General features: G+C 37.7%; 3 protein-coding genes across 3 annotated transcripts; 2 read left to right on the top strand and 1 right to left on the bottom strand.

The window, feature by feature from the left end:
* The first annotated feature begins 910 nt into the window (after positions 1-910).
* On the top strand, positions 911-3,125 carry Gbeta76c (guanine nucleotide-binding protein subunit beta-2). The gene is made up of 6 exons (XM_071720100.1): positions 911-1,475; positions 1,614-1,759; positions 1,915-2,214; positions 2,313-2,514; positions 2,610-2,826; positions 2,917-3,125. The coding sequence occupies exons 1-6, from the start codon at positions 1,407-1,409 to the stop codon at positions 3,021-3,023; spliced, it is 1,041 nt and encodes a 346-aa protein (XP_071576201.1). The 5' UTR covers positions 911-1,406; the 3' UTR covers positions 3,024-3,125.
* Positions 3,126-3,482: 357 nt separating this feature from the next.
* Positions 3,483-10,638, bottom strand: Neurl4 (neuralized E3 ubiquitin protein ligase 4). Its single transcript, XM_071720088.1, has 13 exons — positions 10,489-10,638; positions 9,998-10,213; positions 9,476-9,922; positions 9,143-9,343; positions 8,824-9,049; positions 8,647-8,746; positions 8,382-8,558; positions 7,955-8,263; positions 7,667-7,860; positions 7,288-7,577; positions 4,748-7,218; positions 4,523-4,675; positions 3,483-4,447 (listed from the first exon to the last, which is right to left on the bottom strand). Exons 1-13 carry the CDS (start codon positions 10,636-10,638, stop codon positions 4,252-4,254), a joined length of 5,130 nt encoding a protein of 1,709 aa, XP_071576189.1. The 3' UTR covers positions 3,483-4,251.
* Positions 10,639-17,706: 7,068 nt separating this feature from the next.
* On the top strand, positions 17,707-25,314 carry LOC139781263 (retinaldehyde-binding protein 1). The gene is made up of 5 exons (XM_071720113.1): positions 17,707-18,085; positions 21,745-22,085; positions 23,110-23,238; positions 23,503-23,737; positions 25,062-25,314. The coding sequence occupies exons 1-5, from the start codon at positions 17,962-17,964 to the stop codon at positions 25,091-25,093; spliced, it is 861 nt and encodes a 286-aa protein (XP_071576214.1). The 5' UTR covers positions 17,707-17,961; the 3' UTR covers positions 25,094-25,314.
* The last annotated feature ends 1,434 nt before the right edge of the window (positions 25,315-26,748 follow it).

The raw sequence follows: 26,748 nt of genomic DNA, 5'->3' as shown, positions 1-26,748 counted from the left end.
GAAGAAGTATCGCTCATCGAGATTTCGTGGCAATCGTAAAAAGATCGAAAATATCATATTGTAATATATCTGCAAAAATTAATAAAGGATCCATACATTTTAGGGCAGAAACTGTTGATTGCGCGTGAAGTGTCCTCTTCTCTTCTGAAGAAATGAAATTTTGATCGTGACAATTTATAATTGCAGTTAACGCAAATACGAGGAATAAGATACCTGTTGTATCGAAGTCCGATGCGCAAGATTTCTTCGCCGGTCTGTATCGCTCAATGACGAATGATTTGTTATCCAAGGTATCTTCTTGGCACGAGAGATTGTTCGAGGGTACATAGACGTCATGGCTTAGCTTCGTCTTGCATACTCCCTCGTTTCCCGCCGCAAGTTGATCTCCGTATAAGAGTAGAACGATCGATAGCGTCAGCCTTTCCGAGACGCTTCGTGTTCTCATAGCGTCTAATTGTTATCATGAAAACAGTTCTATCGAGGTTTATCTCGATTGCCGAAGCTCTATCGTAATGTCAGAATTGTTACACGTTACACCGCGGCTTAATATTGTACATACACCGAATTGAAATTATTGAGAAATTATTTTATTATTCATGTATCTTCAACAGTTACTTGATCTATACATTACCACGTTTGTTTGTATTTCGATATATTTACAATCGACAAAGCGACATTTACTTTAGCTCTTCTAGCTCTCAAAGATTTGCAGATATCGCGAATAAATATCCGGTAACGATCGTCGTGCGATCACACCGAGTCACATCGATCGGTACCAAAGGATTCGGACATTTATAATTTATAGGGGAAAGCGGGAGACTCGAAAGCGAGACGGTTGATGGTTTTTGTGGTCGAAAAGAGCGGCTAACCGTCGCACCGTGTCGATGGTTTTGTTCGCGTTGATTTCCTATTCCGGGGGAATATACCATCATCGACCCGTGAAGTTCTGTGGTGAAACGTGAATGAAACATTCCAGTCTGATCTGTCCTGTAAACGATATGTGCATACATTTACATTAATATCAAGGAAATAAAAATCGTTGTATCTATAATCAACTTGTTTTTCCACCTTCCTTTAATACAGATCTGTTCTATAGTTTTTCTTATCACGCGTGCTTCACCCCCTGTATATTTTTGAAGAAAATAATACAGATATGTCCTTCAAAAAGCGTTATCGTGTATGTAGGTAATTAAGTTACATGAACGAGCCGAGCTAATGCCCAACAAATCGAATTAACTGGCGACCTAATACGATTACTGGGGCAGCAGGGTAGACGATCTTGAGGCTTCTTTTGTGTGTTGTCGGAAATCGTTCGACAGTTTTCACATGTCGAACGTCGGTGGCGTTTAGTTTTCATATTTTTCTGGGCATTGGTGAAATTCTGTGCCGCTCGAGGAAGGATAAAAATGGGCAAGGACGACGCCGAGACTATAGCCCTAAAGAAAGAACTGGAGGATCTCATCAACAAATGCAAGGTTTAAACGTTTTATACAACCGAGAGATTCACGTATTAGTATTTCACGCAGTTATAATCTTTATATCTATATAAATATGAGATTTTCTAAAACAGACTTGTTTTTACTGATTAATTATATCCGTTTTACTAATTTTAGGAAGAACAAAAGAAGCAGCAGGATACGACGTTGGCGGAAGCGTGCGCTGGAGTGGCGGATGCTCCGAAAGTTAGACTGTCAACTAAGAAGATGCTGAAGGGGCATATTAATAAAGTCAATTCGGTGCACTTCAGTGGCGATAGTCGGTCAGTTTTAATCAATAATAATTCTTCGATTCGTTGGACTCTTTCTTTTACGCTTCAATCGTAATATATTAATAAACAATTTATCGTACCTCGAGAATCTTTTACACTGAGAATAATGGACGCATCTATAAACCGATCTACGCTTTACGCCGTAGACATTGTGTGACCGGATCGCTGGACGGGAAGCTGATCATCTGGGACACGTGGACCGGCAACAAAGTGCAGGTCATCCCTCTGCGTTCAGCCTGGGTGATGTCGGTGGCTTTCGCGCCATCCGGCAATTTCGTCGCGTGCGGCGGTATGGACAATATGTGCACCGTCTACGACGTGAACAATCGCGACGCCACAGGATCCGCCAAGATCACGAGGGAGCTTCTGGGTTACGAGGGATTCTTGTCGTCCTGCAGATTCCTCGACGACAAGAAAATCATCACTGGGTCCGGCGACATGAAAATGTATCTAATTACGTAATGTTTAAGGATAAGATATAAGGATAAGATAAAAACGGCGATTTCATGGGTAATTACCGGTGGTGAACGTCTGGTATATCTAGTTGCATATGGGACCTCGAGGCGAACAAGAAAACGACGGACTTCGAGGCGCACTCGGGCGACGTGGTGAGCATCAGCTTGTCCCCCGACGGCAACACTTACGTCACCGGCTCGGTCGACAAAACCTGCAAGCTGTGGGATTTGCGGGAAGAGAAAGCCAAACAGACGTTCTTCGGTCACGACGCTGACGTAAACTCCGTCTGTGTGAGTATTTGGCGAGTATTCTTATACTTCACAGATTCGTTGGGGATTTAAATAAGGATGCTAAATATTGTGTTCATAACTTTGTGTTCTCCTAGTATCATCCTACCGGACAAGGTTTCGTAACGGCGTCCGAGGACAAGACCGCGAGACTGTGGGACTTCAGATCCGATCAAGAGTTAGCCACTTTCAAGCCGCCGAACTCGAATCCCGGATTTACATCTTGCGGTCTATCCCTGAGTGGCAGATTCATATTTTGCGGCAGCGACGACAATTCTATTCATATATGGGACACGTTGAAGACCCAACACAACGGTAAGTTTATCGATCCGTCGCGGGGAAGAAAGCTGTCATTATGAAAAATGATTATGTCAGTAAAAGGCTTTTTGTTTTCTCCCGTTGAAGGTGTTTTATCTGGCCATGAAAACAGAGTGACGTCGCTCTGCGTCTCCGGTAACGGGATGGCAGTGGCCAGCTGCTCCTGGGATCAGTACGTCCGAATTTGGGTGTGAATATATATAATATTTATTACACTTAAAAGAGCTGTCTGAAGAAATCGATGAAAAAAACACTGGGCAATATATATTACCACAAATATATTGATGTTATAAGCCGATCGATTCTTCCTGCACGAAACCTGCGCAGCAATCTTGCTGATTAACTTCTTACGAGTTGCTGCCTTTCTATAATTACAGTGCAATCTTAATCTGCATATGCTCTTTGCACATTCGCAATCTGCATTCATTATAAAACTAAAAAGTAAAAGAACATGAGTTTTCTGTCGCGGATTAATTCTGGATTTATCCCACATGTTAAATAAATAAATCTCTAGTTAATAAATAATTGCATTAATTACATAATTAATGATGAAAAATTGTATAAAATTTACTGTAATAAATTTCCTTACTATTCTTCAAATCACAATATGGAAATATTTATTAATTCGCGAAATGGATGATTTTGGTGGACGATTTGGCAATGCGAATTGCACTTGCATTTATTTCTACAACATAGACATATTACACGATTTCTTTCCTATCGAATATGCTGCAGAAGAGTGCGTTAAAAAAATTGTGTCGTGTCTTGAGATTTACTTACTAATGCGATACAATAGAGATTTGGTATATCGATTAGGCGTGAAGCGCGGGCGTCAAAAATACAGTGTTCTCTTCGCACAAGACGGTAAATATCATCACCGTATAATAATACCATGTATTTCACACACCATTTGTTCTCGTGAGCATTAACTTAGGCCAGTCTAGCGACAGTACATGTGACACGTGTGTGATAAAACGTTTAAAACTTACGCTAATTAAAAGTCTTTTACAGTGCATCACAAAATTGTCATATAGCTAACCAGCGAATCTACAACGAACCCTTTCCTATTGGATTCTATATGTAAATAAACGTAGCTATATTATATAATTATCCATACTGTACAGTTTAAGCATTAAACGTTAAAAGATCATTAAAACCTCGAGCACATAAATCTTTTGGTAAGGTCCATTAACGGCTAAGCGCACACGAGGGAACTTGCGCGGAGTCTAACATAAATATACAGCGCGATTTCGACGGAATTGAAATATATCGATCTCGAGAGTCTCTTACCACAGTTCCTGTTAACGAACGGCACATTGTATGTACAAATAGTCACGGTCCGATTGCGGGCGTGCTCGATGCGCACAAACGTGACGGGAAAACACAAGTTCACGGAAAACACTTTCGGAAACGGGGCACGGATTAAAATCCGTCCAGGTGAACGAGCAGAGCGACGATCACCGTGGCTCCGGCTTCTTTGGTGGCCCACTTGCTGGACTCGCAATGCAGATCGGTACTGTCCTTGTCGCCGGGACTGATCGTATAGGAGCCGGGTCTCACTAGCAATTGGAACGCGGTCGATGCGTTCAGTTTCTTATTCGACTGCATATCGATATATCTACAAAGTTGAAAATTAAGATGTGACACGTAACAAATATGCGATAAATATGTAAAAGCGGAAGAAGATACGCACGGATACTTTCTCGTGAATTCGTCGGACGCTGCATACTTGATGCTAGGCGAAAACGACACTTGGGGATTCTGATCCTCGCTCTTTGTGCCCGCTGTCAAGTTACTCAGGTCCAGTTGCTCTTTGGTCATTAGTTCTCCTCTATCCAGGATCAATCTGAACACAATGTAACGTTAATAAAGAACAGACGACCGTAGGACGAAATCTAATTGTTCCAAGATTAATCACCTTATCGCGTCCAGACGTATGCCATAAAACGCAACGTGCCACTTGTCCGTCGTGCTCTGTGGGATCTGATTGGCATTGATGCTCTGCTTCAGTGGGAACCTGGCCCAGCCGACCGGTATCGCGAATTCCGCCGGCGGCTCACCCTTCTTGCAGATCGCATTGTCGCCGTCCACTTTGTAGCACACGCTGCAGTAGCACAGTATCTCGTCAGTGGAGAAAAACTCGTCTGGCAAAACGAGTGACTTCTTCAGCTGCATGCACACCTTCAGATAGTCACACTTCCTGGACGACGCGACGACGGTGGACCCGAGTGGAGTGGACGGTAACGACGACGGCATAAATGGTACCGAGGACGCGTTGTACGGCACATCCCGTTGATTGGCCGTCATGTTCTGGCTCGGAGGTATGTTCCCGTTGAAGGAGTTGTCCCGGATGTTGTCCCGACTCGTCGCGTAGGGCCGCGACTCGTGGAAGCCGGCGCAAACGTTGTTGGGAAGATCCGACAAATTGTTCTGCTGCGTGCTGCTTACAATATTGACTTGACTATTGGACGCTATGCTTTCGTTAATCGCGTTGTTGGCGTTCGCCGCGGTGATCGCCGCGTTCAAGCTGGTCATGTTACTCGCGCTGGCGACCATGCCTTTCTGTATGTTAATGTTAGTCGCGTTGTTTATTTCTACGTTTGTACATAGGGCGCGATTCTCCGCGTCGAGATTCGACTCGCTCGAATTGTTCTCGGGCTGCTTGTTCAATGTTGGCAGTACAACGTTGTCCAGGTACGCCTTGGTCCAGACACTTCGCTCGTTGCTGAGCTCCGAGCCCGAGTCCGAGTTGTTACTGTCGATACTCGATGTCGCTTTAATGCCTACGCTATTTTTCGCCACATTAGCGCTATTATTACTACCGAAGGATGAGTACTCGGCCTCGAGGTTGCCGTCCCTGGCGTTCGAGCTGCATTGACTCGGCACACTCGGCGATGTCGAGGACGGCGAGAGATCCGACGAGGTAGTCGCCATTGCGTTCTCCTTCTCGTGACACTCCAGATCGGCTTTCTCGCGTGAATTCTCCACATCCTCTGTTTCCACGCTCGCGCATTCGATAGGAGCAGCGAGGGCATTGTCAATTGCGACATTCGAGTAGGAAGGCTCCTCGTTGACTCCCGCGATGGACACTTGCTCACACTGCCCGTACAGATCGATCACGGCAAAAACGTACGGCGGTAGATCGGTCGCGGCCACTCCCTGATCCACGTTGTTGATGAACAAGTGTAGCCGACTGTCCTCGTCGATCAGCAAGCCCACGATAGAGTTGAACTGAAGGTTCTCCAAGCCGGCGCCGTATTTCGTCTTCACCCTCGTGCCGTTGTGGAATATCCAATCGCTGCAGATGATCCAAGAGTGCCTCTTAAAGCCGAGCGCCGTTAACGGGAAGCTCGTCTGCTTCTCCGGCGATATGCAAGAAACGCCACAAAGGATATTCGATACCCAACGTTCGTTTAGCTTCTCTATTCTAACTTGGAACGGTTTACCCTTTATCAGCGGACGACTGGACATCACTACGCCCTGATTGTAACTGGCCACTCGCTTGGCGACCGTCTTCGTCTCGAGCTGAATGTTCCTGCCGTGATTCTCGTGGAATTCGTAGCTCCAATCTCCGTCGCTGGTGGTTAAACCGGTGGCGGCGGCTTGCGTCGGCGTGAGCGTCGTCTCGTTAATCAGTTTCCCTTCGGACACATCGATGGACGTGTCCATTCCCGCGTCGTTTCTCGGCGGCATTGGATCCAGCAGGAGTTCCAGCGAGTCTTGCAGTCTCAAACTAGCGTTAGGGGATATGACGGGATTCTGCTGCCTGCTGCTGGTGATGTTCACCGCCACGGTGCTGCCGAAGAGCTCGATCACCGCGTACACCATCTCCGGCACGTCGGACGCCGCCACGCCCATGTCCTCGCCGTTTACGTAGAACTTCAGGTTGCCCTCATGCGTGCGCTTTACACCGATCTTGTCGCCCACCCGCAACCAATCCAGGCTCGTACAGTAGTTCGAGGAGAGCGCGAAACCCATGTGTCTCACCTCGTTACCCGTCAAGTACCAAGCGTCGCTCGGAACGGACGTCATACCAGGTACGAGATTCATCGACGTCAACCAATTGCCCGTCTCGTTACTCAGGACACCTATTCTCAGGCAACCGCTCCACTCACGCGCCACTTCCTGAATGGCGATCTCGAACAACTCGTTATTCTCCAGCGCTGCCTCGCTCAACAAGACAGCATTATTGTATTCCCTACACCTGGTCGCCACTGTTCTGTCGTTGTTCAGTTGAATGTTCAGTCCGACCGACTCGTGGAACTTGTGTAGAATCTCCGTTTGCACCTGAGGCTGAATTACCGAAGTCGGCTGTTGACTAATACTGTTCTCTGATGGCAAGTATTGCTGCGTCAAAGGGTCCCTCCGCTCGGGCAACACGATCGTCACCTGAGATACGATACTCGGGATTAATACACTAAAACACGATTGCCATCGGACAAGCATATATTCTTATACCTGTGCGCATTGACCATACAAGTCGATCACTGGGTAAACGTTCGGCGGTAAACCGGTACAGGCGGGACCTTGGTCCACTCCGTCCAAGAAATAATGTAAGGAGGAATCCGAGCACCGCATCATTCCGATCCGATTACCTTCCATCAATTTATCCAAATCGCAGCTGTAGTTGTTACGCAACGTCACACCGTCACGCATTACTGTCGACCCGGACAGCATCCACGTATCGTGATCGATGTCTGTCATCGTAGACGGAAACTCTAATTCATCAGGTCTTATCACAGTGACCCCTGTAAGTAGTTTTATTCTTGAAAAATTATGGAAAACTTTTATTACATTTGGTACATACTCGTCATGACAACTAGGATAGAGCAATTACCTGCTTCTATAGCACCGGACCATCTGGCAACCATTTTATCTATCGTCACCTCGAACATTTCGCCATCACGTAGCGCGCGATTCGCAATCACAATAGCTTCGTTGAATTCACCAAGGGCTCGCGGCCTGGACGCCGTTAAACCGTTGTTCGTAATCCGCGCGTTTTTACCGTGTACATGATGAAACCTTAGATCGCTGTCAATAGATTTACACAATGTAATTCACATGTGGCTCGACGATAAGCCACTGAATTGTTAAGAAATTGTATTGAATTGTCAGGAAATCATACCTATACAACGTCGTATTGCTAAAGCTCGAATTATTTGTGGTCGGACTGTAAAAGTCCACGTTGTCGACTATAGTGGCTTGGGCGGCCTGCCCGTAGAGATCAATCACCCCGTAGACCCTCTCGGGCACGTTCATCGCAGCTACACCTTGATCGGCGCCATTCACGTAGAAATGTAGCGTCGCGTTGTCCTTCCTCATCACGCCTACGCGATCGCCGATTTGCAGACGATCCAGATTCTGACCGTATTGATCTATCATGGTGGTACCGTTGTGCATCACGCCGTTGCCCGTCATCATCCACGTGCCAGATCTGCAACCGATACGAGCCGCCTTCGAGCAATAACATAAGCGAATGAACAACTCACCGCACATACGGTGGCTCGGTGGCGATAACTGCGTGAAAACCGCTTGAGACTGGCCTCACCTACCTGACATTTGTCATGGTAAACGGGAATTCCAGTTCCGTCGGGGAATGCGTGGTGACTCCTATCTCGATGGAACCGGCCCATTTAGTGACAATTTTGTCCAGTCTGACTTCGAACAACTCATTCGGCTTCAATGGCCTCGACGTCAATACCACGCCATTATTGAAATCGTCTATGGCACTGCGAAAAAATTTACATCCTTTGTTAAGAAAACGCGTGCGATTGAAAAATTGTCAGATGTAGCGAATGTATCTCTGTTTATATGTACTTAGGCCTATGCGCTGTACGTCCGTTGTTGATTACGTCGGCATGTGTCCCACAACAGGGATGGAACATCAGTCTATCAGGTAGCTCCTCTTCACCAACTTCTATGAAATTTACATATGTCATAATATAGCAGTTTTTATTTCTGTGAAACTTGTCAGAGATCCTATGTATGTATTACCTTCGCTGTCTAGACCTTGTAGCTGCAATGTGTTTCTCCTAGTGACTAGATTCTGCTCTTCTCTCTCGTCGCGATCGACAATGGTTACTTTCACGGTCATTCCATAAAGATCTATCACACCCCATACGCCCGCCGGTACTTTAGCAGCGACACCCTGATTCAGGCCATTGATTAAGTAGTGAAGATCTCCGTTACTTTGCCTAATCATTCCCACACGGTCCCCTTCCTAAGAGAGAACGTAAAACAGAATAACGACTTGAAAAGAAAAGCAAGTTTAAATATAGATTCAGTGTTGTAACTCTGGCCTTATCACACATACCCGCAATTCGTCCAAGTTGAATTCGCCGTATTCCCGTTGCGTACCTTTGCCGTTTGTTAGAATACCACAGCCGGACATCATCGTTGTACCTGAACGCATATTGGTCATCGTCGCTGGAAACTCCAGTGCCGTAGGACTGTGAGTGGTAACGCCAACCTCTATACTTCCCGACCACTTGTATACTAGCCTATCTATTCGTATCTGCAACATAGCAATTTACCGAGAAGATAAGAGAGTAAGTCTTGCTATAGAATCGCAACAGCTAATCAGTCTTGTTATTGCAATTTATGTAAATACTTTCTTGCAATTGATAACATCGATCCGAATGCTTACCTCAAATAATTCATTATCTCGCAGCGGCCTGTGAGTCATTACGACACCGTTGTTAAACTCGTCGAGCGGCCTCCGCCTCTCGGCGGTCCTGGCGTTATTCGAGAGCTTCACCAACGAGCCAACTCTCTCGTGAAACCTCAACCTGTCCTCCCTTATCGCGGCGGGAGTTGGATTCTTCGGTAAATTAACGTTTACATTGACACTTAGATTAACATTTAAGTTAGCGACTAGATTTGTTGTCGAGGAACTAGAGGTTTCCCCCACAGCGTAGTCATTATTAATCTCGACTTCGTCTTTCGGCACGTTACACAAAGCGGCAAGTCTCGGGTGAGCAACGCTGACCTGTACGCAATCACCGTACATATCTACAACGGCAAAAATACGCTCCGGAATGTTGCTGACCGCAACGCCTTGCGAAACACCGTTGATGTAGAATACCAGCTCATGCTACAATTGCATATAGAAGATTGTCATTAATTTCACCGCGGAATAACAGATACGGGCTAATAAACTGTGAATTACATTGGACGTCCGCATGACTCCCAAAGTGTTCCCCTCCTCCAGATCAGTAAGATCCATCCCGTATATCTCCACGATGCGGTCGCCGTCGTGAACTATGCCGGAGCCGGTCATAATCCAAGATCCGTGACGAAGGTTTATGGCACAGGATGGTATCTCCAGGGTCTCGGGATCGCATTCCGTTACTCCAATTTCTATGCTGCCGCTCCACGATATGATCTGCGCAACCACCATTTTCCAGAGTTAAATGCAAGTCAAACTTCAACGCACAATTATATCAGCGCTTTTGTAACACGCTGCCTGTCAGTGTATCTCTAAAAATAAACTAAATTAAACATGACGAACGAGGTAAATAACACATGTAGGATATTTATCGACAAACAACACCGCGTGTAATTAACGTTATTTCATTATTCTGCGTTATTTTGTCGCTGGACGGTGGCCGGGAACGGGCCGCAGGCGTCTTTCTCGCGGCAGGCGTGCGCGTGTATTACCTTCTTGTCGATGGTGACTTCGAAGAGCTCGTCGTCCTGGAGCGGCTCGGCGCTGAACACCAGGCCGTTATTGTACTCGGAGAAATTGCGCGTGGCGGTGCAGTTGTTGTTGCTGAGGGTGACACGGTGGCCGCATCGCCGGTGGAACATGTCGAACGCAGGTCACCGTGTGTTGTGTTGTGTGTCGCGCCGCGTCTCGTGTCTCGCCTCGCGTCGTGCCGTGCGGCGTGCGGTGCGGTGCGGTGCGGTGCGGTGCGTGCGATCGGTCGGCTGTGCCCGCGCTGTGGTCGACATTCGACATACCAACCAGACGCGCCGCGCTGCGCTGCGCCGCGCCGCGACGCGTCGGCATCGCCGCGCCGCCCTTCGCCCTCCGTCGCTCCGGGATCGGATATCGGGGATCCGCGGTTTCGGTAATTATATGCAATATATAACGCTCTCATCTCCGATTTTCCTGAAATTTTGTAAATTTGTATATTTTGATACGTAGAATATAGAATAGATACTGAGAAGGAAAATCTCGTCGCTCTTTTGTTCCGTTTGTTTATAATTATAAAAGATAAAGTAGAGATTACAAAATTTCAGGAAAATCGGAGGTGAGAGCGTTATACTGCACATTTACCCTTTTTTGGGTACTCTTTGCCCCTGAATTGAAATAAGTAATAACTGGGAACGCGCTTATTTTCCTTTCCTCTGAAAAAATAATCTGCGTTTATTACGTTTTACGTATGGAAAATGTGATATAAATTTTTTTAGTAATATTAATATTTTTGTTATCGAGCTTATAATTAATAAGAAATATTTGAAAAAATACGCCGTGTATACAAGCTTTATACAGCAGAATGGTTTGGTGGGCCCATTTCGCAATTGAAGGGCCATCTAGAAACTTACTGAGGGAACATCACGTCATGAAGCAGTCGATAATAGTACCGATCACTCTGATACCGACATAACTATAATTAATAAATTAGTAAATTCGGTCTTTTAAATCTTTAGATCGTTTTAGATCTAGTCCTAGATCTAAATAGCTTGAAGATTCCATTCAGCCAATGAAATAACTCAAAATCGTTCTCTTATTATTTATGAATACCATATCCTGTGATCTGTTTAAACCCAGGTAGAACAGCAAGTCACAATAAAGTCAAAATGATGTCAAAATGACTGCAAAATGACGATTTTTGGTCATTTTACAATCATTTTACCATCATTTTGACGTCATTTTGATTTTATTGTGACTTTCTGTTCTCCCTGGGAAATGCCTTATGTCCCGATTTATAACGTCTTTAGGACATTACAGTAGACCCTCATATAACATATAAACGGCGTTCTTTTATTATATGAGTCTCATAAATTAATACGAATTAATTATGTATGCATATGGATATTTATATTTATAAAAGATGTAAGAGTTTATTATAAAAAATGTAAAATAAACATAAAGATGTAACAGTAACATATTTTTATTTTACTTTAAAATAAACAAATATTAAAAATTTTTCCGTCGTGTTATACGAATCCGTGTTACGCAAACTTATGTTACATGAGGGTCTACTGTATTTTAAGATGTTTTTAAGGCGTCTTATTTTGAATCACTTTTAGATATATTGCGAAGTAAAAATTATATGTAAACTTGTTAATAAGAAGAAAAATATGAAAGAGAAGAATATTGCTTAATAAATCGACATGTAAATAATTTAATATTTACGCGCATTCTTCGATTTACGCGGTATTTTTTATACATAGTTTTTTACGCGGTAAATAAACCCTCCATTTTACGCAGTTGATTTACGCGGTTAGAAAATATGTGTATTTCTGTGGTATTTATTGGAATTATTATGTAGGGTGTCCCACAGGTTTCTCCGTAAAAACTTTAGTAGTATGTTCTATATATGATTAGAAATAAGAAAAAGAAGTTATATAAACATAGGTCTCAAAATACTTTATTAGAAAGTTATAGCAAAAGTATAGAATTTCGTATTGAAGAAATAATAACGGTCTTGTCATAGACAAGTGACACGCCGTATATTATAACATAAGTGATATGCCGTTCGATGATATTTATCCTATCCGCTTCTTCTAGTCGTGCGTACTATTTGAAATGATTGAAGGTGATCATAAAAACTTGTATGAATACTAGTAGCGAGCAGTACTATGTAGAACATTATCTCAAAATGCCATGAGTTTTCACAAACGATCACAAACGAAGAATATATATCTACGGATATTCATTTTGTGTATGGTTTGTGCCCTAGTGAAAAAATTTCTTATATTTTCTCAGTCTAAGAATTTCTCATATTTTAGATTTATGAACAATTCTGAAAAAATATGTAAAATTTCTCAAATAGTTTCAGAAATGGTTGGATGAGGATTTTTGGGATATTTCAGTATGCGTATGTAGAGTACGTAACAATTTTTGATAAATTGTGTGAATTTTTTTATATTTATTCAGATTTTTATTAAAAATGTGTTGAGAAAAATCTGAAATAGTTCAATATTATTTTGTCTTAGTTTTTTTTAAAAACGTTCCAACTCGTATAAAAAGTCTGAAAGATTCTGAACATTCTGAGAAAGTCTTAAAATTTTTGTAGAAATTCTGATTTAATTGGTACATTTACCTTAATAACATGAAAAATTTTAAGACATTTTTCCACCAGCGTGCAGAGAATGTAATGGTTTCTTAGAGAATAGAACGAAGATTTCCTATCAGAAGAGCCAAATCACACACAGTTTTTACTAATATGTTTATTTGCAATTACGCTTGACGGGTTCAAATTCTTATAAGGATGATAAATATTACATCGATGAATATAGCTTAATTGTATTGACGTGGACGGACGGGACTTAGAAATGCAAACTTAACTGAAATTGTTTTTTACACATTTCATATTTCTGCTATAACTTTCTAATAAAGCATTTTGAGACCTATGTTTATATATAACATTTTTTTCTTATTTCCGCTATAGGAGATACTACCAAAGTTTCTACGGAATAACCTGAAACACCCTGTACATTAGTGAGCCGAAAGTTCTTACTTGATTGTACTCATTACATTATTCTGACCTTTTTTTTTACTTGTGGAGAGTACATTAAGCTTATCCATTAAGTAACAACAAATTTATTTTTCTGCACTTCGAGAAATAAATATTTTTACAGGATGAACGTACTTTTCTCTTACGTTTCTTTTTGTACTGGCACTACATTTACGCAAAGTTCAGCCGTGTAAAAAAAGCCACGTGGAACGAATACTCTTCGTAAATCGAAGCACGAGTATACATGACATTGATATGTAACGATCTACTACTTAATAATTGGAGATTAGTCGATCGTTAGCTAAATTATGTATTATTGATATATCGATTTATCAGATAATTCTAATTTCAGATAATTCTATCTCACATTTTTAGCCTTACGTTAAAACGTTTCCGAACAACTTCGCTTTAATTATGACATGATATACTGAATAATGCAAATATCATAATGCCAGATCAATTGACAGCAAATGTTTTATCTATGTTATAATCATAATTGATCACACTGAAAATCTAAGTGTGTTATTTTAGCTGAAGTTCTTTTTACACATTTCTTGCCGTTTTAAAACATTTAACACGATTGAACACATTAACTTTTAATTTAATATAATTTAACGTGTTAAATGACGTAATTTAACACATAAAGAAACATGTAAAAAGAGTTTCAGTCTAATGTGCTATTTACGTTTATGCATGTAAAAAGTAACACACGTGCATTAGCAGTGCATATATGTCATGTATTTTAATTAATAAATGTTACATCGTCGTTTTTGTAGTTGATAATGTAAATAGCTGTATATGCAACAAAAAATGTCTTGTATAAAAGACAACTTATAGACGTCAGAAAATCTTGAACACGTCTAACAAGGGAAGGGTCAACCCTCGGGGTCACCGATTTTGTCGAAATTTTACTAAAATGTAGTATTGATATAGAAGTGACAAATGCTGTACGGAGACGATGCGCTTCTCAACCGTTGCCGAGAAATCGCGATGTACTTATATTACAGTATACATCATATACAATATATTTATTATTATTATTATTACTTTTAGACAAAAAAATGTTTATGATTATAATTTTAAAACTGTGCATAAAATGTTCGTAAAATATTAGCGATTTTGAAAGTAAATAAAAAAATATATATATATTGGCGGGGATATTTACATAATATTAAAAAAATTGTATGTATATTTATTGGTTTATTTATTAGTTTTGTATAGGTATAAAAAAAAGGTTACAATAAAAAAAGGCGTACAAAAAGAGAATATTATAATAAAATGATTGCGATTATTCGTCGTCTTGCTCTGTAACTTTACAAACTTTAGAGTGATTGAAATAAAAAAAACAAGTGAAACATAGAACTGACTTACACCAAGCACACTTTATAAATCCAATTTTTTCGCAAGCACATTTTGTTTTTAATAATGAGACAGGAAAACACACGTCATTAACATTCAAAAAGCTCGGCCGTTGGCTCGTCAGTTTTGATGCAAACCATGCGTATTTAATCATAAGTGAAAATACCGGAGCATTTAACTGATGCAATATTAAAGAGTGAATTTTTATAACATCTTCACGAGATGCTATTTCTCTTTTTTCTTGTAGTAATATAGGAGCCTTTTTTTATTGTAACCTTTTTTTTATACCTATACAAAACTAATAAATAAACCAATAAATATACATACAATTTTTTTAATATTATGTAAATATCCCCGCCAATATATATATATTTTTTTATTTACTTTCAAAATCGCTAATATTTTACGAACATTTTATGCACAGTTTTAAAATTATAATCATAAACATTTTTTTTGTCTAAAAGTAATAATAATAATAATAAATATATTGTATATGATGTATACTGTAATATAAGTACATCGCGATTTCTCGGCAACGGTTGAGAAGCGCATCGTCTCCGTACAGCATTTGTCACTTCTATATCAATACTACATTTTAGTAAAATTTCGACAAAATCGGTGACCCCGAGGGTTGACCCTTCCCTTGTAAGTTTTTTTTAGTAAGACACTTTAGAAATATATCTTTGACATTTTTTAGACATGCGTGTTGTCTAGGAATTCTTGAGATAAAGCGCTACTTTAGAGCCCTCACGCGAGTCCAAAGACACTAAATTAGTGTTTGTAATATTTATCATACCATCATGCTTCCCTGGATCTACCTAGACAAAAATTGTTGAATTTCTCTTTTCGTACGTTTTTATTTTTATAAATTCAGGGGGTCGATTATGTATCTTTTCCCCTAGGGCGGAAAAGTGAAAAGTGAAAAGTTTCATGTAACTACTATTGGTGTTGAATAGAAAGAGATAGTCACATGAAACTTTTCACTTTTCACGTTTCCGCCCTAGGGGAAAAGATACATCGATCCCCTGTAACGAAGATTTATATAATAGTAAATGTCTTCGATAACAGTAATGTATTCGTGTTAATCGCATAAAGTACTTATTTGAAGACGCGTGTTATTTTGAAAACTGTCTGAAATATCACAAGGAAGAAGAAAGATGTATAATTGTAATTCTTAATAATTAATAAAAAATTTTGACATAAAAGCCGTACTATTTTAGTTCTATGCGAATTCAAAGATCTTAAATCGGTATGTATTATATTTATGTTTGCCTCGATCCATAAAAATTAAACTTTTTTTCACATTTTTGCTATTATAAATTTCGCAACAAAAACTTACATAATGGTAAATATTTTCGGTAATAATAGCGCATTTGCTTCGATTGCACAATTTATATATTTATTTGAAAGCGCGTGTTGATTTTTGAAAATTATCTGAGTTATCGCGTGGAAGAAGCAAGATGTATAAAAAAACATAATATTAAAAATTTTTAAATTTTTAAATTTAAGTTTTTAAATTTTTAACTCTTTTTAATTTTTTGTAATGATTATTATTAAATTTTTATTAATAATTATAATTGTAGTTAATAATAAAAATTAATTACAAAAATTTTTATTAAAATTTTTTAGATAAAAATCTATATTATTTTAATCCTATACGAGTCCAAAGATCCTAAATCAATATTTATTATGTCTTTCAATTTTTCCTATACTCACGAGATAAGCTGATAGACCTGAGTGACCCTTTGTTATCGCTAAATATCTGTACATCTGTAACTGTACATTTATATACCTACATATATAGGTATGTACATTGCAGATATTGTTAGAGACATATGTGATAGTTTTTGTTTGATAGTTGATAAAAATCGAGGAATGCGCCGATGTGGAAATATATTTAACCCGTATCGTACGAGGCTTGGAAAAGAGAGAAACAACAAATAATTATTTAATATCACTTATACAAAAGTTTACTTCGTAAATCGATTAGTCGTGAGTGTCATCAAACTTTTTAAATTAGCACACGGTGTACTCATAAAATCTGTTATTGACCATCACACTTTTATCTTCGCAGTTAATCTACCCTTCCTCGACTCTTTAGCACGTCAACAAATCGATTCCAATCAACAGCGTGTCGCGATAATAGATGTCGAGAAATGATTGTTTCCGAAGAGAGTCCTCTGTACAAGTCAAAGTCTAATTATTATTCTCATAACTTTGTTGTCGATTATCACCCTCTCTTTCGTCTCTCTTAATCTCTTTATCCTTTTAAACTTTTTAACATATAATACTAGGTCAGTTTTGACGAACAGGAAGACCGACTATTTGTTCCGCGATGGAAGCCACCGCGAAATAGTTGTTCTCGCAAATAAAAAATTTTTTCATTATAACCATTATCATTTTTATTAACGGAAAATAGATTTATGTAAACGCAGTAAAGGAATGTTTTTTTTTTTTTTTCAAGAAAAGAGTGGAAGAAGAAATCTTAGATTATTAGAAATACGTTAAGCGAATTAAATCTATAATATACATATTTATGATTTACTGCTGACTGTTGCCTTTCTCTCTACAATCAGTCAATTAGCGCGATTCGTCTTAGACCATGGATTTGGCAAACAGAAAAGTCGACCATGCGCATGATCTCCGATAAGAGATGTTTATCGGTTAATCTTGTTATTTTTAAATATGAACAAGTTTCTCGAATATCGTTTATATTCCATTACAAATGTTGGAGCAAAACTGCCAACGAGATATTATTTTAGAGGTCTGACTTGAATAATTAACAAACATATAGACAAATGGGCAGCTCTTCCCCTACGTATGTCTCCTGGAGGGAACCGGCGCGAAATCAGTGCTCCCCTCAGATAGAAGCGCGGAAGACAGAAACTCGTAATGCCGGAATGGACTTTGAGCGGTCAAAGATTGTCCCGAGACGATACACGAGAGGTACTCTCCTTCGGTGGTGGTGGCTGTAGATAAATGTTAATCGTCCTGCTGGGGACGTCGCTCAGTCGTCAGTTTGAGAATAAAGCCGGACACAGAAAGGAGCAGCTGGAAGACAAAAAGAAAAAACAGATCGTGAAAAATGGCTTTTGCTATGTCAACGGATCCACCCGGGCCGGAAGCCCGGGCCCTGGCCGAGAAGGAGCTCAGGGAAACTGAGGAGAACGTGAAAAAGGGCATCGAAACTCTGAGGAAATATATCGAAGGTTGGTGAACTCGTCATTTTTTCGCAATTTAAATCTGAAGCACGTAACACTTATTCGAGTATTTCTATTTCTAATTTGCGAAGTCTTCGTGTTTCTTTTTCCTTTGCTTTTCTACTACCAAAATATTGTTTAACCTCTTTTGTCGTACGTATTCCATGTTATTCCTGAGGAGAAAATACGCGTCTTCGTACATCGTTACAAATTTGCTCCTTAGAAAATAAATTCTTCTACGAGGTATTCGAGTTTTTCTATTCTATTCTATTTATTTATTTATTTATATTTTTTTCTAATTAATTTAATTTTTTATTACGCTTTTATAACGGTTCACATAGTTATAATGATCTTATAATTATTCAGATAATTAAAATGTTTTTATAATCAATCTAATAGTTGTAAGATTTCGCTGTATTTTAAAGATATTAGTTCAGAAGAATCTCTCGTAGAAAATATCATTTGCCAGATATTTTACCCGATAGTTTTTTACAGAAAAAGAAAACTAATAAAAAATTTTATTTCATGCATTTTCTACTGGCAAATATATTATTTTAGAATATTTCAAGATATATGTACAATATATTTTATAATTCGCGACTTTAATTTTTACAATTACTATATTCTTTATTGAATTTTAAGTCAATCTTTTCTTACAATTAGCAAAAGTGTTGCAAAAATAGTTTCCGAGTTATAATTATTGAAAAGGAAAGTCCCTTTGCAAACTAACAAATAATAAAAATTTATTACTTGGCTAATTTCTTTTGCGCGAGTGAACTTTTCTTCGGAATTTATTTAGAAACTTAGTTGGAAATTTGTTGCTTCCAATTAAAAGTGCGATATAATATGTGGAAGACAACTGTAAATTTAATATAAGAAATGGAATAAACATTTTCGAACTCCATTCATCGTCAATAAATCATATAATTTGCTACGAATTTTATCTCCGAACGAAAGATTAGCCTTCTGCGGCCCTATTCTCGAATCCTTTTCATGAAACTCGCATGCGAAATTCAATGTTTTTCAAATAGTCACAATGGATCGACTCGTATCGGCAGAATATCGAGATACAAACTTATCGAAACTGATATAATAAGAACGGTCATTCGCGTATTCTGAGAATTATGAATAGAGTTATTTATTGTTAGCTTTGCACAATAAATATAGCGTTAAGTTATCTCGAAAATTATAGAATTTGATGCGGACTCGTGCCTCTGGAAAATTTCATCACTAAATGCTAATCACCAAAGATTAGCATTATCGCGTTATTACATGTCTTCTTATATATTTTATGTCGATTATCCATTATCGCGTTTGTCCGAGTTATTTCGACTAACAAGTAAGTGATAAATATACGGCTATTAAATTAAAGAAGAAATATATATTTTTTGCGATAGCGAACGTCTGTTTTTAGTAAAGAAAGAATCTATCACGCGGATAGCCACATAGAGTATTCTTTCATATGTAAACGAAACAAGTCGTTCAGAGATTAAGAGTTTTCTTAATTTATTAATGCCATCACTTAAACAAAAATTATTATCGAGACCGTTTGAACGACAGAAGCTGAATGGAGCTGCCTGAATAGATGTATTGATAATGTTGAGGTCAGCGCTGTGACACTCTGATAATCTCGTTTCCTTTTATCTTTCCTCGCTGCAAACGCATGCACAGCAACGCGGCCCGACTCATCTTCTCGGAATTAAAATCGAACTTCTTAAACCTTAAACCGTGACGTCGACTCTTAAAATTGCTACTACACTTCACATCGTTACAAAACACATACGGAGCTTCGAGCACCGACCGTCGCAAAACATCTCAAAGTCTAATCGTCTATAGCCTTCTGTTAGTCGAGAAGTGAGAAGTAATTATTAATTTCAATTTTATATATGAAAATGAATGAAATATGCAATGTCGTTTGCTACGCAACACGTTTTTTGCGACAAATTTCTGAATATTCAAAAGTAAATGAATGCATACTCGCTTTACGTAACTTAATTTGTAGTCCAACGTAAAGCCGTTTGTAAACGTCACGCACTACAAAAACAATCTATGGCGACAGGAATGTATTAGATACGGTTAAGGAATACGTTTTCTTGTCGTAAGTGTCCATACACGCGCGTTGCGCGATAAGGACATATTGGACGATAAAAAAAATCTTTTGATAAAACGATCGATGAAGTCAAGCGCACCTTGACCCCCGGGCATGTGAAACAATAGTAGGTGCACACGTGATATCGCGCCGTTTGAGGACCTTTCGAGTCGGTAGATCTGATTCCCGAAGACACCTTCGGGACACTTGACGCTTGTTTTCCAAAATAAATGTATATCTCGATGTTACACGGAGTCGCATATCGAGACGTTGAACTCCGGAGGCGCGTAACGCTTATATCGCGTAATAAAATCGCGGTGATACAATCCCAGCGATAAGCTAACTGACGCCCGGTTTTATTCGGCAATTGGGCAACTCTTCGTATCTGTCGCTATGCGGATAAAAATTACAGGCTCCGAGAGCGCGTATTTATCATCGCGGATGTCGTCCGCAAATCGTTTTCGGTCGCGCCGTCCCTTATCCGTTTTCGTTGATCGGCATTGCGCATTCGTGTGCACGAGCATCTGTTTAAACTTGAAATGGAGAATAAATGGCGACCCTCGTGTGCAATTTCCCTAATAAGGAGCACAGAGGTGATTACTTTAAGAATAGGCATCGTGACCTCGCACGCAAAGTCGCCCCGAAGCGATCTGGTGGCTTTTATGCCATGAAAACGAGCGTAGGACGATCGGCGAAGGCTAAAATTAGCGTTTTTTTTTTATATACTGTTTGCGCACTGAATGATTAATAATTGCAAATCAAACTCGCCGATTGCCTCGTTCTCGATCGATCATTTTCATTCGAAAGTCCGCCGCATTTGTAACTTTTGTTGATTGCGATGACACACGCGACTTGACTGTGTACCTTGATCGAAAAGCTATACGATAACGTGACGGTACGATACAAAGTCCGATAATTCTGACAGATAAGAGGAATGGATCAGCTGGCGATGAATCATTAGTCGTCATTATTGTTGCAAGAAGATGCGCGCGTACCGGCTATTCATATCAGCCACGTGCGCAAGATTGCTGCGTTAGTATCGCTAAAAATAAAAAATATCTAATTTAGTTCATTATTAATAAAAAATTAATAAATAAAAAATTAACTAATTTTATGGATAGAGTGACATGGATCTATAAAAGTTATCTTTTTAAAAAGAGGTCCAAAAAAGGCGCCAAGTACAGGCGCCTGTCTATCTACAAAAAATATGATATTAGAAAATGGCATCAAGTAGGAATAAATCTTTGAAATAAAGCTGTTGTATATTTTTGAAAAATTTAATCAAAATAAAAGAAAATATTTAATGTAAAAAAACTTGACGCTGCTACACCTAAACATATTCAAAAACAATTAAAATGTGTGTTTATGTGTAAAATGGACATAATAATATGTTTTAATATTAAATATATAACAAATAATATTAATATATTATATAAATTTAAGTTACTCGATGTAGCAGCGCTAAGTTTTTTGCATTAAATGTTTCTTGGATGTCTTTGTATATCCTTTGCGTTATTTTTACGTTCATACACCATCGATGTTGTCAAAGTTAGCAATATCACGAATCTTTATGTTTCAGAGGACAAAACACTCTATTATTGTACCGATGATGATTTCCTCATGATCTTCCTCCGGCCTTGCAAATTTTATCCGGAGAGCGCGCTGGAGCTAATGAGACGCATCGCGGACTTCAAGGTGAAGCATGCGGTTCTGCTGGACAATTTGTTGCCGAGCGACGAAAAAGAGGCCTTCACCGAACACAATATCGTTAACGTATTGAAAGACAAAGATCACAAAAATCGCAGGGTGATGGTAGTGAATTCCGGCAAAGCCTGGAATCCATCAAAAGTCACCTGCGATCAGATATTTCGTATGTTCTATTTGATACACGAGTTGGCCATGCAGGAACCGGAAACGCAGGTACGAGTGAAATATCGTTATTATTGCGTCTCTCCTTACATAAACACGCAAAAACTAAATAATTAAAATATAATAATAAAGGCTAATAAAGACTAAATAATTAAATTTAGATAATTTGCTTCAGATATAAATGTAAATACGTTACAATATTAAGAAGTGAAAGAAGCTTAAATTAGACATTCTTTCTTAAACTTTTGCATATACAGGTCTTCGTATACTGTGAATCATTGTGTACTACAAAAGTATAAATTAGCTATAAACACGTATACGTGTATATAATCATCGAGCTGAACGTGCGATAATCCACGATCAGCAAAATTCCATTAACTTGACTGTGCAAGAAAGAAACATAAATTTTCGCGATCAATGCCAGAGAAAACGAAAACTTTAAACAGTATTGATACTATTATTTGTAATTATAAAATCAAATTTTACGTACGAGCACGTACACGCACTGTTAAATTCGTAGTGTCAGATTATACACAATTTGATATACTCATTTTTAACCGTTTCTATTTTTAATCATAGGTCACCACTGCTCTTACTCAATATGTTAATTTAACTAAAATTAAAAAAAAATCAACAATGTTAATTTAATTAAACCAATGCATGGAAAGTCAAAATAATACTGTTTTGTGTTGAAATAAAAAATTTCGATACACATGGTAGTTAAAAATAACAAAATGTTATTCAACTCCAAGTATTGGTTTAAACTTTAGTCTTTAACAGTGCGTTAGTTAAATTTAGTTAGTAACTAGTAATAACTATTTTAACAAAGTTAAGCGTCAAACCTAATTTTGATGGATGTAAGCGCGAGTCAGGCATGATTGCACTTTGTTCGCTTGATAAGAGATCCGATGAATAATCTAATATCAAAATACAAGAGAGAAAGAGAAAAGGGAGAAAGAGGGAGAGAATATTAAACTTTTTCTCGTCAAAATAAAATATGTAGGAAATATTAATTAACATTTTAGAATAGTTTTGTTAATAATTTAATTACAAGCGTTTTTATTCTTTTTCCTAGATATACGGCACGGTGGTGATAATGGATTTCGATGGGCTCTCCATGAAACAAGTCACTGGAATGACGCCATCCTTCTGCATGAGACTCCTTAGTTTCATTCAGGACGCGATGCCACTGCGTTTAAAAGAGGTTCGTATTAATGGTATACCAAATAAAATTGCTTCACAAAATTACTTTGAGAAAAGAAGAAGTTACCTACTTTTACGTCCTGCAATATACTTGGATCGAATATCGATGAGAATAAATATTATCTACTTGCTCTTTCTTTGTGGCTCATGTGATAGTAATTATTTTGTGTATTTTCGAAAATCAACTGTTATTATATAAATATATTGTATATTTCTAATTATATAAATATGTTGCACATTCTAATTGTACTCGATGTTCCTTCAGGTTCACTTTGTGAAACAGCCGTTCCTGTTTAACATGGTGTGGCAAATGTTCAAACCGTTCGTCCGGGAAAAATTGAAAAAACGCATGTTCTTCCACGGCTCCAAGATGTCTGCGCTCCACGCGCACATCCCACCGAGTCATCTGCCGAAAAACTACGATGGTGAACTGCCAGAAATAGATTACAGCGGTGCCGATTGGTATCCAGTGATGGTTGCTAACGAAACTAAAGTTAGAGGTATAAAATAAATCGATAAAGAAATGTCTATACATTTATAAAGTCCTTATGCAGCTTTAAATTTTCATAACGTCCGTTCTAAAGCTGGGTCTACACTATATAACAAAACACGTTATATATAGCAAAGTTATACAACTTGTTACAAAAAGAGAAGAAAAAATGTTATATAACATGATGTTATTTAACATTTTTCGTATTATATAACAAGTTATATGTTATCCATCAGTTGTCGGTAAAGATCAAAGGAAGTTATAAATCTTTCCTATATAACATATTTTAGTCAGTCTACACTTGAAACTTGTTGTGAAACATCCATTTGATTTTATTCAGAAGTTCAGTCTTGCTCTTACTGCATCTCGGAATGTTGCGTCCTTTCTACCTATCTTATGGCCGATTTTGTTTATGAGGTGTTCAAAATCAGAACTTGTCATCCTTGCAAAGTTTTTGAAACTACCGTCACATCGAACTTCTCCCATCAATAGATCTCTATCATCTCTTTCAAGATCTGCCAGAAGGGTTGTACCAATATATTTTTTTCGAGCTTCTGATGGTCGCACCCAGAATCGCCTTTTAGTCCTAATATGTTGTCCAGCCAAAATTACACAAGCTGCTGCTGCGAGACTTGCATCCTCTACGTTTGACGTCATTATCAATAGAGATGCGAAAAATGTTTTACAACTTGTTATTAAAATTATTTTTACAAAAATAATGTTATCCAGTAACAAGTTATATGACAAGTTGTACAACAATGCTGTACAACATGTTAAAAACAAATTTTTTATATAACGATGTTTTGTTATATAGTGTAGACCCAGCTTTATAAGATTAATCTACAAAAATAGATTATTGGAAGAATTTATTTTAGAGAGTTTTACATACATTTATTTTAGACTGTTATTTCTCAATATATTTATTAGGTATATCGAGATACGATTCTGCAATTTTATATACATACGTTTTGTAGTTGATTGACAATTAATATGTCGAATTACGTTAGATCATCTAAAGATCGTCTAAAGAGCAAAATTTTGTTGGATAAACAATAGTCTCAACGTGATTTCATAGAAAGAAATCTAATGAACTCAAATCTGGTGAATGTGGTGACCATGGGATTGATCCACCTTTCCTAAATTATTTGTTAGGAAAATTTAAAATTTGTATAAATAGATCACTCAAAATATATATTAAACTTTGCTAAAATGCAATTTTAATATTATTTACAAATTAAGTTTGTTATGTGTAGAACGGAAGTATTATAAAAGTTTAAAACTGCATCACACATACACACATACACACAACTAATATTTATCTGTTTATTTTACAGAGTGGAACTCTTATGGACGTCGCAAGAATTAATATACTGAACTTTCATGAGATAGTTGCTGTAGATATTGTTAAATATGTTTCTTCGCAATTTAAATAGATTCCAAACTATGGACAATTTAATATATTGAGTATATGATATTTAAAACGTAATACAACATATTTTATATATGAACAACTCTTTTTTAAACAAAATTGTATTTTGTATTTGTGTGTATAGTCCTATTAATAATAAAAAAATTGATAACAAAAAATGTAGTGCAAATTATAATAATATTCAACGAATATTAATTCATGATTTATAGATTTAAAACTTTGAATTATGATTATATTGAATTTTATTACGATAACTGAAGTACAAATATTTTATAGATAGTGTAGAGTTTTTATATGCATAAAAATAAACATTATTACTTTTATCCTTTCTAAATAACTCTTAACCCTTTTATTCCCAAATTATTTAACTACAAAAATTTGTTTGTATTTTTATGTATATTACGTGACAAATAAGCGAATTCTGAAAATATTTTGACATTTTGAAATGTTAATTTTGAAAATGTATAGTAAAGACTTTTCCACGTGTTACCAATGAATAATATATATTCACAGATATAGAATGGAAATATAGAGACCACATAGTAATATTTTATTTCATAATTCATAATATCCATTACAGTAGGAACGGTTTAATACAAGAATAAAACTATTAATTATCTTATAGATTCGCATTTAAAAGCTAAAAAGTATACTCTTTAGCATTGTATAATATCAAATTAATAAAGAGGTTTGAAAGCCGCGTATAATGTGAAGTACCTAAACTCTCGATAGCGAAATCTGTCAAGAACAGATTTTATAAGTGCCTGCTGCAAATTTTGTGGATAAAATATCAGCAGAAATATAACAGAATTTGCTAACAGAATTTGCTAACAGAACATAATAGCAGATTGACCGCGGAAACTGAACAAAATCTGCTATTTCGTAACCATTTAAATAGTGTATTTCTTAAAATGTTTACAAAATAATAAATTCTGCTCGGTTTCTACCGACAAGTTGCTGTCAGATTATATCGTTACGCTCTGCCGGCAAAACACGAATTTAATGCAGACACAGATGATATCAGATTTGTTGCGATATTTGAGCAAATCTGCTGTCAATCTGTTGTTATACTGCAGGAAAAGTTTGCTTTTTGGGTTCTTGTGGGATTCAATAATTCACTATTTACATAAATAGTCGATGTTGAAAATTATTGACGGTTCCTTATTAACCTTATAACTTATTTAATTTTATCAAATATCTAATAGCATTATAAATTGTTTGAGCTAGTATAGTAGACTCCCATAAAACGCGTACTTTATATATACGACAATTTCCTATAACGTTTGTTCCAACCCTCAATTACGCGGTGAATTATCTCCGTACTACATGGTTCTTTTCTAAACTGTGGTTTAGTACATTCAATTTATTATTGTGGTAATGGCAATTATTTTGGACTCTTGTGGTAAGATTATTCTTGTAATATGCAATTATTTTGTTGATAATTTCATTAAATTTAACATTTTATAACGTTATACATATATATAATGGCTCGTTAATACTAACAAGACTTTGTTTGCTTTGATTTATAAAATTTTTAAGCTTTTTTTGCGTTAAAACGAAATAAGAAATAATTAGTTATTGTTAAATTAAAT

Source organism: Temnothorax nylanderi, unplaced genomic scaffold (genome assembly GCF_030848795.1).
Source record: "Temnothorax nylanderi isolate EJ_2023f unplaced genomic scaffold, tnyl_v1.0 TNYL_tig0325_pilon, whole genome shotgun sequence".
NCBI lineage: Eukaryota > Metazoa > Arthropoda > Insecta > Hymenoptera > Formicidae > Temnothorax > Temnothorax nylanderi.
Note: the sequence above shows the minus strand (reverse complement) of the source record. Positions and strands in the feature narration are given on the sequence as shown.